This window comes from Oryzias latipes, chromosome 6, assembly GCF_002234675.1.
Source record: "Oryzias latipes chromosome 6, ASM223467v1".
Lineage (NCBI taxonomy): Eukaryota > Metazoa > Chordata > Actinopteri > Beloniformes > Adrianichthyidae > Oryzias > Oryzias latipes.
Window position 1 is genome coordinate 5,432,788 of NC_019864.2, and position 16,049 is coordinate 5,448,836.

Sequence of the window (16,049 nt, forward strand, 5' to 3'; positions counted from 1 at the left end):
ATTAGCTTTGAGCTTCTTGTTTCTGTGATGATGGACAGACTGACAGATGAGGTCAGACCAGAATCTCTGGGGACTGTGATGTTTGCAGATGACACTGATCTGTATTGAGAGCAGAGAGCAGGTGGAGGAACATCTAGAGAGGTGGAGGTTTCTCTGGAAAGGAGAGGAATGAAGGTCAGTAAGAGAGAATCTGTGTGTAAATGAGAGGAACGGTGAGGTTACTGGGAGCAGAGGTGGAGAAGGTGGAGGACGTCCAGAACAACAGAGAGAGTAGGAAAGAGGTGGAGAGGCGTGGTCAAGCAGGTTGGAACAGGTGGAGGAAGGTTTCAGGTGTGATGTGTGACTAAAGATGAAAGGAAAGGTGTAGAAGACGGTGGTGAGAGCAGCCATGTTGTTGGTTTAGAGCTGGAGGAAGCAGAGATGAAGATGTTGAGGTTCTCTGTGGGACCAGAATGGATCAGGAATGAATCCATCAGAGGAACAGATCATGGTAGATGTTCTGGAGATCAATGCAGGAAAGCAGATGGAGACGGTTTGGACAGGAGGAACAGTGATGGTTCTGGGGAAAGGATGCTGAGGTTGAAGGAAAGAAGACTAGAGGAACACCAAAGAGGAGGTTCATAGGAGGACATGGGGGTTGTTCACTGAGTGAGGAGGATGAAGACGAGAGAAATGGGTGAAGCCCAGAGATGACCCTAATGCTACGTTCACAGTGGCCTGGGAAATGCGAGTTTGAGTGACCACTTCCAATGTAAGTCTATGTAAACCCATGTGTACTGTAGGCGCCTTTCGGACTTCTGCATTCAAAACTCTTGCGTTCACGTGACGCTAAGATAGTTTTTTAGTCTGCTAGCGGACTCTACATACAAAATGCCCCGCAGTTGTGCATGTGTGAAAAGTTAAACAACTTTGACCAATCAGGGACTCAGATTTGGTGGTGACGTATGGGTGGGGTCCTTTTCAAAACATGGAAGTGCCAACCGTTTGTAAATTGATCATGGATTAGAAATTAATAATTGCGATTTATTCTACGACACCAAGTCTTTCATATAAGGAGTAGAGCTGTGAAAGAAAAAGCCTGGAGCAAGATTCATGTTATTTGCACCTCTTCAACATTTCACACCAAGCCTCTTCAGACTGTGAGTACATGTGCTAGTATGGGGCAGCACCAGACCGGTGTAAACACCATATGGTGAAAGCACGTTGGAAAACCCACTTAAGAGTATGTATGTAGCATTGAACGACATAAAACTATAATCTAATTTGAGGAGAACTTTGTACGCTGTTGCAATGTTTTAGACCATGCTTTTCCAGTTTGGAAGCTCGTCATTGACATCCCACACGCCTAGAAAACTGACAGGTTTTCAGACAGTGGTTCTTTCAATCTGCAGGTCATCAGAACCATCAGTCAGAAGATCCGGGGTCTGCAGCATCGGGCCAGAGCAGTTCTGAGTGTGGGGAACACTGTTTTTGTTGATCCAATGGCAAGTCTCTTTTCCCATTTTATCTCTTTTTTTCATTTTTTTCAATACTGACTTCATGAATTAAAGTTTTAGGCTGTTAATAAATCAATCAATCAATCCATATATACCTATAAATTGTTTCATTTGTTATTTTACGAGTTTTTTTCTTGTTTAAAATTAAAAAAAGTTTTCTTCATAAAACTTAATGGTTAACCCTTTAACACCTAAGCCTCAAAATGTCCACCTGGACTTTTTTGCTAATTTAAATTATAAAAACGATCAGAGTTTCCTATAAATGAATGCTTTTGCCCCTTTTTCCAGAAAACTTGGAATTTTCAATATCTATCAGTATTTCCCAATTTACTCCATGTCATGAGAGTTTAGTTACGGAGCTCTTGACCTGACATGGGTAAAAAAAAAAAAAAAACATGTTCCCACGAAATAATTCCTGTAATAAGTCATTCATAAACACGGATGTTTGCAATACTTGGATTTACAGCAGATAGCTTCACATTTCTGTCGGTGAGGATGTTTAGAGATTGGATTTATTTATTTTAAAAAGCTCCACAAAAGCATCAGTAATCACGTCTCCATGTCTGGTTCATTCACATCCCGGTACGGTTCTCCGTCCTGCCGCTAAAGCCGCTTTCCGCCGCTTCAACCGTGTCTCTGTGAGCCACATTCATTCAAGAGGAGAAAAAGAAAAACCAAAATCAAACTATAGGATCTAATTGTTATTGTCTCCATGAAAATAAGAAAAATACCCTAAGATTAAGGACGCCCGAGCGTTCTGCTTCCCCATCCGACAGACGGACAGCCGCTGTGGGATGGGGTGTTGTACTTTTTTCTCCAAATTTTATTTAAGAAGGTTATAAAACAGTACATTTAAATCCACTTGGGTCCAATTTTGGACCCATGACTTATATCTCCATTCTCAACATTTTTTTCCTTTTTTTCAATAACATAACTTGGTGTCTAAGAAGACACATTAACAGGGAACAGCGGATGCATTATGAGGAAGGGAAGTAAACAAAAAAGAAAACATTCAACTTCATTATAATTACAAGCCAGACATATTCGTTACTACCATTTGTTTTAAGTGGTTAACATAGAACATACATTGTGACCATGTCTACAAAAATTTGGGCAACTGTATCCAAAGTCAGTAGGTTGGTCTTTCCATCTGGCAGATTTCATTTACAATGTCTATCCAATTGTCCAAGCTGGGTACAGTGGGGAGGAGCCAGCGTCTAGTCAGTGCTTTTTACCAGCGGTTATTAATATTCTGAATAAATTTTCATTGGTAAGTGGGAGTTGTGTCTTACCTAAAATCAGACTACTAAAATCACAGGGTATTATCTTATTTAATATAGATTCAATGTGTTTATGTATTTCCTTCCAAAATTGTTCTATAATGGGACAATCCCAAACTATGTGGTAATGGTTGGCTTCTACTTCTCCACACTGCCTCCAGCATTTGTTTTTATCTTCATTTCCATGTTTTTTTTGTTTGGTTGTAATAAAAAACGTCATCAAACATTTCCATCTAAATTCCCTCCATGCATGTGAATTTGTACATTTCCACACTGATATACAGCAATATCTCCATTCTTCATCTATTTCTCATAAGATGAGAAATAGACTTTTGAGACCCCATCCTTTTTAGTTTCTCATGTTCAGTTGGGGTAAGACAGTGCTTCTCATATAGTGGGGCGGGGGCGCGAAGCGATTCCAGGGGGGCGCGCGGTAGTGGCGGTTTTAGGCACAGGTAATACGGGCAAATGTCCGGTGCGCAAATTTAACGTGGGGCGGTGGTGACAGCAGCTCAGTGCTTGGAAAAACATCTGGTCCACTATTGGGTTCCTTTTGTCTGTTATATCACAGTTTGTAACAGCCTGAAACCTTTGAATCCCCGTCCGTGCAGCTGCTCCCGTCTGCTCCCGTCTGCTCTGTCTGCTCCTGTCTCGTGTCGCACGCGGCTGCGTGAGTGAGAACGAAAGGGGAGGGGTGGTGTGGGCTCTTTCTGCCAGGTGAAACGGGGCATGCGGAGGAGAGCTGCCTGTTGCCCAACACCAGGATCACTAGCCTTTAGATTCCTCAGCTCATGCTAATAATGTCATCCTTATTGAACTATTGTACACATTTTAATGTGTCTTTATTTTCCATCGATTTATCTTTGTCTGCCTGTGGTTTAGTTGGTGTCAGTATTTGACATACAGACAGCAGGTAATGCAGGAAAACTGCTGCACTTTATGAGATCATAAATAAACAATCCATAATTTAGAAAAAAAAAATCAGCACAATGTTTTTATCTATTTCTTCAGACTAAAAACGTTAAATATATTGGTGCTGTTAATGTTTCAGATCAATTTAGATATAATATTATTTATTGAATTTTTTTTCTCTGCATCAAATGGTTCAGTTGGTCAAAATGTTTAAATAATGAATGACAGATTTTTTTTATTTCAGGCACTTTAAGCTTCTTTTCTGTTTTACACTAGAACAGGGTTTCTGTGGCTAAAATTAGTTGAAAGTGGATTTATATTGATTTTTTTTCTTTTGTTAATGTTAAAAGATACAATTTTAGGTATACTTACAACATTTTTATAGATACTAACCTAATATATTGTCACCGCGTGAGTGTGTTGGGGGAATAAGGGGGGCGCGAAACTTTTTTTTTTCTAGGGGGGCCTGGCAAAAAATAATTGAGAAGCACTGCAGCGCAGATAAGATGTGAATGTGCATCTGGTCTCTGCTGATGCCTTGTCAAGTTTCTCTTTTTTATTGAGTAACAGCAGATGTGAAAAACCTCACTTTGTAGGTTTTTTTACTTGGTAGTGATTCCACACCAGCTTAGCCACAAACTCCCATTCTTTTCCTCTCAGGTCCGTGTTACCCAGGTGCCAGGCATGAAAACTCTCATCAATGAGTACAACATCCAGTCTGAGATCCTGAAAACGGGAATGGGGATCAGAAATCCAGATCATCTGGTCCTTCTGAAGGCATTATGCCAAAACGAAAAGGCTTGCAGTCACACAGAAGAAGTTCCCCCATCAGGGTAAGAAGAAATATGTCCTAGATTGACTCCCATTGTTAGTCTCTGTTTGCTGTAGCTCCATGGAAGCTGGACAGATTTTTCTGTTTGCAGGCTTGGGGATATGCTGCCATGTTGGAATGTCAAAACCACAGCAGAGAACGGAGAATTAAGGGAACCAAGTAACTCTGTGGAGTCAGCAAACGAGTCCTTAGTCCAGATTCCCGCAGCTCCTGATGTACCTCTGGTCTCAGCTCATGGTGACAAGTCACTGTTTGACAGATCCAGCTTTTCTGCTGAGCACATAGAAAGATTGGTGTCTGCAAGGTTTGTGTACTCAAGCATCTGCTTCCAATGTTTTGCATGAAGAAACAGCTGGACAGTTTACATTCAGAAGGAGAGGAGACAAACCCCTCACCAAGTGAACCTCAAAGGCATGAAGGTCTCTCTATGGGGTTGGTTACCTAACCTGAAAGCTTGATTTCCTTCCACAGCATCAGTAATGGACGAGAAAACAGTCCTGCAGGCAACCCACTCCTTTGTGAAAACGGTAAACAAAGACATTTGTACTTCCACATTTTAGGAGAGTTGTAGACCAAATAGCATGTCTGAGGTGCTCTGCAGTGACCTGCCTTTGAAAATATAGTTTTATGTTGGGGTTCATTGAGCAACACTTGACAAACACTCAGACCGTATCGATTTTGGATGACATTATCAGAAAAATGATCATGTTGTTTCATACTCAATTTGAATTGGATGTTATATTTTATTATTATTTTGATCAGCACAATACATTTCAAGCTTATGATTTCCAACACTACAAGAAATCTGCGTATCATGAACAGATCGTTTTATTGCTCTGAAGAGCAGCAAAACTGTAACATGGAGTTAGTCAGGAGGACCAAAGAGCAGGGGCCTCATTTATAAAACTTTGCGTAGGATTTGCTTCAGAAGTGGCGTACGGATGAAACATAGGACGTGCGTACGCACAGAAATATTCAGATTTATAAAACCGTGCGCACGCACATCCTACGCATCTTTCCCTTAATAAATCACAACCAATTCTAAATGCTGCGCAGCTTTTGCGGCTTCATGACACGCCCATAGTTGCCCATCAATAGTCCGTGAAACGCCCACAAATGAATATTCATTGATTGCGAAACCATGGCAAACACAGAGAGGAAATCAAAAAAATGTATCTTCACTCAATGTGAAGTAGAAGTTATCGTTGGCGAGGTGGAAAAGAGGAGAAAAGTGTTGTTTGGAGGGCAAAGTGTGGGCATTACTAATGCCAAAAAGGCACGTGAGCGGCAAACGGTGGCAGACGCCGTAAATGCTGTAGCCTCACAACCTCGGACCGTGGCCGACATATAAAAGAAAAGGTCGGACATCAAAGTCAAGGCAAAAAAACGTCTAGCGCTGTACCCCCCCCCCCCACACACACACACACACACACCCGTGTCTGCCACGGGTGTGTGTGGGGGGGGGGGGGACACCGGAGCTGACCCCACCTGATGAGAGACTGGCGGCAATAATTGGGGAAACCCCTTTTTTTAAGTGGAGTGGTGACTGAGGCGGAGGGGGACACCGACGCGACACCGACGCGCCAGATGCACCGGGTGACACCCCCCCAAAAGCCCGCAGAGGTCCAACAGGACGGCTCGAGGAAGTCGGAACCGGCTCATAAGCCACTCGTCCTCGTTTGCCAGCAAGTCTTCTTGCTGTCTAAATGCGTTCACTCCGAATTCTTCCATTTGCCACATCTTCTAAGAGCGCAAGATCAGCCATTGTGCGTCATTACGCATTGTGATGGGGCATTTTATTTCCCTCCATTTAATTACATCTGACAAGCTACAGATGTCGGGAATAATCGACTTGGAAATGGGAAATTGATCAGCGCAAATGTAATTTCTTGTTGCTTTTTGAATGGTTGAGACATACGCCATACATTGTTTTATCAAAAATAAAACAAACTACAGGCATATGCATGAATACCATAATTCCGTAGCTTATGAAGAAATGTTTTACTATGAAAACAACTTTCCCTAGTGGACAATTAATGCATCTCTCTCTATCTATCCATCTGTCTGTCTAATTGCACCTATATCTGCTCCGCCAGACGGACACATTATAAACGTGGCCAATCAGTTTTGTAAATTATTTTGTTCTGTTAACTATATTATTTATGAGGATGAATTGCACAACATGCCAATATTGCAGAACATATTTCACTTTTCTTTTTGCAAATATGTGTTCATTTGAATTTCTGTTGTAATTTTCGTTTTATTTTTTTTATTTGTTTCACTGCTGATCGATCAAACGGGTGTTTGTGTTGGCTGTTAATTGTAAGACTTGCTTTGTGAAGTCTTCATGTTATTTCTGAGAGGCAGTATTGTCATTTTCACTTTCACGTGTTTCTTCCATCTGCCGACGGTGTCGCCGTTTCTCATTTCACCCGTCTTTGTGCGTACGCCTGGGTCAGCGCTTGCGGAAGGACCGCACATTTTCCCGTCAAGTTTGCTTTTTATAAATCTCAACTATTGCGTAGAGAGTGGCGTACGCCTTCTTTTGTGCGTACGCAACGTTTATAAATGAGGCCCCAGGTCTTTATTGAGGACATGGAGGTAGGTGGCTGGCAGACGCGGGTCAGAGACGGGTGAGAGTTGAGGATCCGGCAGAGGCTGGAAGAATGCTCAGAATTAGAGGACAGAGACACTTCTGACTAAACACTGCAACAGCTGTGGGACTGCTGGGAGTGGAGTGTGGACAACCAGGAAGTGCTTGTAATCTGCAGATAGTTTCAGCTGATGGCCAGAAGGGGAGACGGAGGACCGATGCATGACAGAATCACGGCACATGTGCACACACGTTCATGTGTGAGGAAGATTTTGCTTTGCCTTCCACACTTAAATGTTTCCTATCAAACATATTTAAATAGGAGTCAAAGACAACACAAGTAAATATAAAATGCAGTTTTCAAAAGATTTTTTTATTATCAAGGGGAAAAAAGAAATTAAACCTTTATTGCCCTGTGTGGAAAAGGAATTTCCCTCGAAACCTAACAGTATTTAGCAGCAACAACTGCAATCAGGCGTTTGCGATAACTTGCTACAACAGCTGATCCTGTAAACAATGCTCCTTCACATTGTTTCATAACCAGAAGTGGTGGAAAATAGTCCAAAAAGAGCAGCAGGCAAGCCACTAATGAGGTGTAAAAAGAGCGTGTTCATCAAAAAAGAGAGCAGAGACTGAAAGAAAATGAGCTGCAAATGAGGAGGTCCCTGCTGCCTCCGCTCCCTCTCCTCAGCCATTCTGCTCCTTTCCCGAACGTCCATAGATGTTGTTTGTGTGAAGCTGAGTGTTCCTACAGTCAGCTCTGTTTTTACAGGTGAAGGTGAGGATGGAAGCTCCACTTACCAGGTTGTTGACAGCGGCCTGACAGACTGTAAAAGCTCTGCAAAGAGGTGAATAAAAAAGCATTTCAGCGCATCAATGTGACCATTGACAGACATTTTATTGATTTTTTTGACACACATTTCTCCTGATGGCCTGGCTAGCGCCAGTGCACATTGATGGGGCTCATTGGTGAATTTGAGTGATTGGGTGAATGGCACTGAAACTGTAGAGCACTTCGAACCCTGAAGAAGTTAGAAAAGTGTTCCATAAACAGACCCCTGTTTACAACTTACTGTATAGTGTCTGTTCTACTTTGGCAAAGCACCACAGCTTCTTACATGAATGAGGATACTTTAAAAGTGTGTCTTTGTCTGTGAAAAAGGAGTCATAGCTACTATTTTATCGGGTAGCAGTTTGTTTTTCACAGACAGAACCACTGAATCCTTTTTTGTTAGTTCTTCCTCACGGAGGCCAATGTTTGTAGACAAATATCAACATTAGGCTAAATTTCCCACCGAACTGTTTTCTTAATCATGGATGGTTCAAACCGGTCTGGAGCCTTCTGGAACGTCTGTGGCTTAGGTCTGTGTCTAATATCAGTGGAGCTTGTTCCAATATTGTTCTTAATTTACTCCAAACTAAAGATGTAAACAAATCACTTCACCATGTGACAACAATTGGGGTCTAGTACACAATGTGTTCAGGGTTCACATAGTGGCAGAACAATTCCCTTTCCCTCTTAACAAAAGGCTGTTCATCCTACTTTTGAACAGTAAATTATTTATCAAACCGTATAAAGTGAGAAGTTAATGTGTGGTCTTATTCCAGAAGAGACCTGGCCTAAATGTGGTCATTATCTAGAACAAAGTCATGACCTAGAGCAGGGGTGGGCAAACCTTTCCACTGGTGGGTCTTAGCGTTCTCAAATGTGACTGGTGGGGTGGATTTATAATAATGTCATATTTGTTCTTCAGCTTCCACCCACAGGTATGTTGGTACCAGACATCCCAGTGTGTGATGGTAACCGTGAGACTGATGAATCCAGAGAATCAGTGCTGCGATTTCTTTCCTGACAGAGTGACCTACAGGTATGGAAGCCCCAGAGCTCCTGTTACAAACCGATGTAGACGAGAGTCACATGCTCCAGAAGTTCTACCTGTGTGGAAAGTAAACGTACAGTGAGGCTAAAACATCCCACTTAAAAACAGGAAAGAGGCCTGTCATTTTCATCAGAAGCCTCTTCATCTATGAGAGACAACACGAGTAAAAGAATCCAGTATTTCACATTATGGGATTTCTAATGACATATCCTCAATGAAATAGTCATTTGGTCACCTACAAGCAGGATTTTCATCTCTTACAGACCTGGGACAACTTCTTTATGGGGCTCCTCTGTCCTCTACTCATGAACTGTTTGATTTGATTTGATTTATTTCAAGCATTGTAGTCAAAGCAATAAAGAATTTACACAGATTCATCAAACTCATTACAGAAATGATGAAATGACAATAAAACAAAACAAAAAAGACACTTAAATCACATTTTCTTAATTAAATACAGTGATCATTAACTGAAGTCATGTAGAGTAGAGCCCTGCGCAGGACTATTTTCTTCATCCCGCGCCCGCCGAATTTCTGACCAATCCCACCCGCTCCCGCAACGTATGTCTTACACTCCCGCCCGCACTCGCAATATGCATGTCCACTCCCGCCCGCAAAACTCTGAGAAATATTCCCGCAGAGATGCATTGATTTTGTGTCTTCTTCAGTCCCCCAGGAAAAAAAAACACATATTTGTATTGATATTATTAAAGAGATTCATGTCCCTCCTCCAGCTAATCTTGTCATGCATTACTCTGTTTTGTAATGTGCAACTTCATTATTAAATATATTTTCACTAATCCTGTTGTTCACTGACGGTCACACGTTCCCAGATGTTTTTGCCACAGGGATAGTGGGTGCTTCTCGGCTCAGGGAGGTTCTGATAGAGTGATGTTTAGCTTTTCTGGTTCTGATGGTTTTGGAGGAGGTTCTGCCTTCGGTTTGGATTTACGGAAAGTTTGAAGGTCAGCCTGCAGCTTTGCTCTGAAACGGTGAAATAGAAGAAAACTCTTCTTCATGTTTGCTCTTTACACCTTTTTCATTTCTCTCCATTCAGCAGCAGCTCACTGATGCGTAGACTTGATGACTTTTGGGTTGTGACAGCTCAGAGGGAGGGGATTCTGCTTCTTGCTGTAAAATGTGACAGTCTTTAAAAATGATCCTCCCGTGTGTGCGTGACGGCCTGAAGCGCGCTGAACCAGCTGGTAAAGATGCAGGTCAAAGTCATTTGAATTTATGGAGGAAAAAAACATTGTAATGGTTCAACAGAGCTGAAAATCTATGAATTAATTTTTTCCTGATGGAAAAAAAACTTTTTTTTAGCTTCATCCTTTTCGATATAAATAATTCACACTAGTTGGTTTGAAGGCATAAGTATGCATGTGTGAACACTATCTGTATTGTGTACATGTTGACATGTGTACATTTTAGGAGCCAACAGGTATGTTTATAACAATTGAGTGTGTGTGTGGACAGGCCCCGCCCTTATAGAGGTGTATTACATCTGAACCTCACCGTAATGAGTATAACCATCCAGCAACTTGTTGCTTTATGCTGCTTCATGGTTTTACCCCCCCTCCCCCTCCTATAATCACCCTCCTATCCCCCCCTCTCTCTAACATCCCTCTTTCTCCGTCCGGTCCAACACAAAAGATTTTCAAATACGATTATAATGAATAAAGTTTGGCCTCGATTACAAAAGGGGTTTATTCAGACATACCTCTGGTTTGTCAGAAGATTCAGAACCCCTGTTGTTAAAGTAAAACATGTCCAACACAAGAGGCCTTCAGCCCTCATCTGTCTGCCCAGCTGTTGGACAGGACAAGTTAAAAAAAAAAAAAATAAAAACTTCCGGCAGTACTGAATAGAAAAAAAACCTCAGAAATAATTGACGTTAACGTATGCATTTCTTTTCTGTCTGCGGCCCGGTACCCTAACCCGACACTGCTCTAGCCAATCTCTGAGCAACCTAATAGAGAATGTATGAAGGGAGTTGAAAGTCTGTTTCCCAGAAACAGCCTCAAAACATCACAGCTCAGGAAAAATTGATCAAAATTGTAGCTTCAGTGTGAAACAAACCTGCATCATCAAAAAAGGGCATTTAGATCAACTCCTGTACTGACCAAATACTGTTCATCTCCCAATAGTAGCCCCCCCCCCTCCCGGCGTTTATTAGACGGGCATCTATTGGAAAGCTGCGTTTCTTCCATCACAGACAGAACCTGGTGGTCAATGGATTAATTTTGTGGGGAAATTGTTTCCAGAAATGCAGAGAAAAACAGCATATGAACATTTCAGGATTGATTGAAGTAATGAGAACATTGGATTATGTTCTGATTAGCACTGGCTGTTGAAGTTTTTTCTCTTTGAAGCATCCGCCTCCGTATCAAAAGTCCTCTTGGGTTTCATGAGGATCTCTTTCCTGGAGACACGCCCACCTTTCCGTCCTGGTTCAATAATTCAGGTTCAAACCAGTTCTTCTAATTTGTGGCTGGTTTTCTTTGCCCCTCCACCAGGAAACCGTTATTCCTCAGTATCATCCATCTGCTCTGTTCTCAGAAAGTTTAGGATGCAGCCCAGAATGTGGAGCAGATTCCTCACAGAATGTTCTTTGGCGAACGCCACCGCACACGGTTTACATGGAATGAGCGTTTCTTGGTTTGAGAAACCACAGACACCCAGCATCTTGGGGGGTCACTGTTAGACACTAAAGTATCAAACCCCTGTTAGACCTGCCGTTTTTTGGAGACACATTAGGAAAATATATGGTACTTCTACCCCAATATGATTTTCAAATCAATTATCCAAAAATCTGAGCATGTGATTTTTCTGGATTCTGTTTTTGATGTACAGTGTTTCTATGATGAACGTTACAGGCCTCATCTTTTTTACTGGGACAACAATTGAGAGCTGACTAAATACCAATGAGCCACTGATGTGCTATTTTAGAACGTATTGGTCTGACCTCAATGACTACTGCATCTTCTCACACTAGCTTTCAGCCTTCTGGAGGTTTCTTTTCAGAGTCAGACACAAACATCCTCCTTTCCCACATTTGCTAATCATAAATCTCTGTATTTGCTGCCCCCCCCCCCCACCACCACCACCACACACACACACACACACATTTACACCGACCAAAGTGTTCATTTGTTTTATGCTCACTGCATAAACTGTGAAATTGTCCACATTCACTGGTTCAGTTCAAGTGTTCATCTTTGTTTTTACACCAGAAGCAGTTTTCCGCCAGTCATGTGTGTCCCAGAGTGTCCTTTGTATATCCAGGCCTCCTTTGACCTGTTCGCGGAAACAGCTGAGGTCTTTTTAAAGTCTAAACCATAACTTTGAATGTGTTTCCTCTGTGACGGCATTAGCAGCTGCTGCGCTTCATCTTTGCCCCCTTGTAAATTAACCATATTTGTTACCTTTTTCTTTTTCTTTACATTTGCAGCTTTTCCATTTTCCATCCAGTGTTTTATTAATGACTTTACTTTGCAGGAGATGTTTTCTCACTGTAAGCAGTGTTCTCTGTTGGGTCTCTGTTTCTCAGTGGCACGGTGGACGGCCGGATCTTCAGAACCTGCCTGGAGCTGCAGCACAGAATTGCAGTTGACAGGTGCTCATGGGAAATGAAGTCCCATCAGCCGGTTCTCAAGCTGGTGAAGGAGGAGCAGGGACACTGGGACAGACTGGTCAGGGTGAAGGTACTGAAGCCATGGCTGCTGTAGAAAAGGATGTGAGAGCACGATAGCAGAGAATTCACGACTTTGGATGTGATTGTCTTTCCATAGAACATTTTTGTGACCTACGACACGGAGCACCTTGACGATGAAGAGGATGAGGCGTCAGACGGTGAGACCCAGTCCCGACGACAGAGTGGAGCGTTGCGGCAGCTGCTGTCACATGTGCTTTTTGTGTTGGTCTGCAGGACAGCGGTTCAGAGCAAACACAGGACAGGAGGACGTCTACGTGAACTCTGAGAGCGGCAGTGAGAGCGACTGAGGCCGCTCCACTTCACTCTGCTTTCTGTGCTCGCCTGCTCACTATGACGTTTGAAGTTAACGTTGAGGATGTCCAAACCTCTGTTAAAGGTTTAGTTTCTGTGAATTAAAAGAGGACGCTTTGGTTCACTTGAGTTTGTCATGGGGTCAGAATAACAGCCGTGCGCTGGTTTTAAACTTTCCAGATCTCAAAGAGGAGCACAACACCCAAAACCAGAACCTGTGCAGGGGAAATGTGCGGGTGTGTGTGGATTAGGCTTCTTCATCGTTCATGCACAGCATCAAAGATGCAATCCTAAACAAAAGTCTGTTGCTCCGGACGCAACAAGACGGAGCAGAAGTATCACAGCAGGAGAAGGAGCTCATTGGCCTTGAAAACCGGTAGCTAAGGCAGATGCCACTTTAATAAAAAAACACACAGATGATCAAGACTGAACACAATAAATACAGATTTAGTTCAAAAGGACACGTGCAAAGCAAAAAGTGGAGATGCAAATAGGTGGATAAATAGGCAAGTTAAGAAATGTGAGACTATGAACAACACTTTTACGGTGTGTGGAGACATCATTGTGCCGTGTTTGTGGTTCTGACCCGCTCCATGACCAGCAGCTCGCCTGGTTCTGACCTGCTCGCCTGGTTCTGACCCGCTCCCAAAAACACAACCGCTGGTGGACAGACGACCCAGAGAGGTTCTGCATGATGAGGCTTTGATTCACTTCTCATTCAACCTTTACTGTCTTTTTAGAAGAACCTTCCATCCCATAATAGACTCTGGTCGCCGTTCACAGACACGCCCCTTCTGTGCTCGCTCGCTCACACATCCTGTTGTGAAACTCAGGATGTGTGAAACTCATGACACCAGGTAGTGTTCAGCACCTTTACTTTGGTCTGTGACGGGCATAAAACCTAAATACAATGTTTCCACCGGCAGGAGCACACTGCTCCCTACAAAACTTCCAACTGTGAGAAAATGCTCAAAGTAAACGCAGACAAGACTAGACCAGCTTCTCCAAATATAACTAACTTTCAGTCACAGACATTTGAAAAACAGACAAACACAAATGATGAAAAGATTATGAGACGAACAGTAAAACGTGACTTACCCTCTGCAGCTCTCTCTGCTCTTAGGGGGCGGGGGGTAGCCACCCAAAGTAACACTAGTGGGAACTGTGCATGTAGTGTTTTCAATAAACAAAAATGATCAAATTCACACCATAAAGGAAAAAGATGAGATCTGAGAACGTTGTTGCTAGAACATTTTTACCTCTGTTACACCAAGAGTAGAGTAGCATTCAGCCTGGATGAGTCTTCAGTTCAAGGCAGAGGAAAAGCGTCTTCATGAGTTACCCAATGAAGTTTTCAATAGTTGGTGCAGAAACGCTGTGATTCACATATCCGTACAGCCCACTACTCTCTTTGATAACAGCATACCTTATTAAAGGCTGTGAATTTCCTTATAAAGAGTAGGAGGGACAGGCCAGGCCGTACCTTCCGTGACTTGCTGCATGTGAGGCCACTCAGAGACGCTCGATCGAACCCTTCAACAACACCAACATTTTGTCAGAAGAGTGCAAAAGAGGGTGGCAGACCTGGGAGATCCACTGGGGAGACGGCTGGGTTCTCAACAATTCAGTTTATTAAAAGAATAAAGTATTTAAAAAGTTCAAAAGGAATCTAAGAAAAGCTGAGATGAGTCAAAACCCGTCGCTGGGAGCAACCTCCACTTCATGGTGAAAGGGGGGGGCAAACGCTCAGTTACAACAGCCTCCCACAGGTGTTGCAAGTTGAACCCTTCCATCAGTGCCCTCTGACAGCGACATGCAGTTCTACCAGGTCACCCGTGGGCGAGGTACACTCATCCAGTCTCTGCTTCAGCTGGTCCCAGACGTGTTCTATGGGGTTCAGGTCAGGGATCATTGCTGACTGCACCATATGAGTCACCCCCACTCCCTGAATCCAGCTGTGACGATTCTGGCACTACGTGGTGGAGCATTATCATCCATGAACAGAAAGTTGGGGGAGGATGATGGTTCTATGATAGCTCTAAGAATCTGCAGTGACTGAACCATCTACATTGACAAATGGGTTTGTACTGACTGGTGATGTCTGTCCAGACTGTTGCTCGTCCTCCACCAAAGCCAACCATGGGGACCATGATGACCTCGGCGTATCGCTCACCTCGTCTTCTCCAGCAACACAGACGGTCAACTGACGTCTTGGTTCTTCTGTGATCTGTCACGGTTGTGTTTTAACATGCCTGACATGTTTCAATGGACGTAAGAGTCTTCACCACGTGGTTGTTTGTGATGTATACATAAACAGATGATTGTTACTGAGGCGGAGTCCGCACCAACACTGACAACCATCAGTTGTGTGCACGGTGACCTGACACTCATCAGTGAACAGGACGGTCGACCACTGCTGCATTGTCCAGGTCACATGGTCTTGTGTCCACTGCAAACGTTCATGGCGGTGTCTTGGAGTCGCCTGCATTAAGGTGAAAGCGGTGGAGTCGGTAAACATCTGCAGCTGTGTGGCGTCTCAGAACCATGTCTGAGGTCAGAGGTCCTTCTGTGCAGAACCAGGACAGGTTATCCGAAAATAAGTTCAGAATTTTGACAACATTTTTAGCCACTAAATGTTGTGAGGTGTTTTAAAGAGTGGATCACAGGCGTGAATGAAATTGTTAGAAATCCTATTTGACCCCACCCACATCTTAGGGCACAGTACCAGTTGGCTTATTACCAAGATGTTTACAGTGGGGCAAGAAAGGATCAGTCACCAATTTTGTAAGTTGATTCACTGAAAAGGTTGAGTTTGGTCTGTAAACTTAAACTGTGAGAGACCGTGGTGAGTCTCACCTGCAGCCTTTTCCTCGCCTTTAGAGCTGGCTCTGACCGCACGACTCTGAGACAAGAGGTGAAGCGCTTCAGAGCCCCACCCGGAGTTTCTGCTCCGTGTGTGATCGCTCAACACTCAGATTCTGCGATTTTTAACCTCAGAAACTGTGGAAAACGTGTCGAGTCAACTGAAAATTTATCTTTAAGAGAGATCA

At 43.1% G+C, this 16,049-nt stretch overlaps 1 protein-coding gene across 3 annotated transcripts in view; it reads left to right on the forward strand.

The window, feature by feature from the left end:
- The window catches only part of tdrd12 (tudor domain containing 12), an 81,098-nt gene extending 67,972 nt beyond the window's left edge, over positions 1-13,126 (forward strand). For all 3 annotated transcript variants that reach the window (XM_004086241.4, XM_023955529.1, XM_023955530.1), the window contains 9 exons: positions 1,392-1,484; positions 4,349-4,521; positions 4,612-4,824; positions 4,992-5,047; positions 7,886-7,961; positions 8,868-8,981; positions 12,544-12,697; positions 12,785-12,845; positions 12,922-13,126. In XM_004086241.4, coding sequence (XP_004086289.2) covers positions 1,392-1,484; positions 4,349-4,521; positions 4,612-4,824; positions 4,992-5,047; positions 7,886-7,961; positions 8,868-8,981; positions 12,544-12,697; positions 12,785-12,845; positions 12,922-12,995 — 1,014 coding nt within the window. In that variant the 3' untranslated portion in view covers positions 12,996-13,126. The remainder of the gene's footprint in view (positions 1-1,391; positions 1,485-4,348; positions 4,522-4,611; positions 4,825-4,991; positions 5,048-7,885; positions 7,962-8,867; positions 8,982-12,543; positions 12,698-12,784; positions 12,846-12,921) is intronic.
- Positions 13,127-16,049: the final 2,923 nt, after the last annotated feature.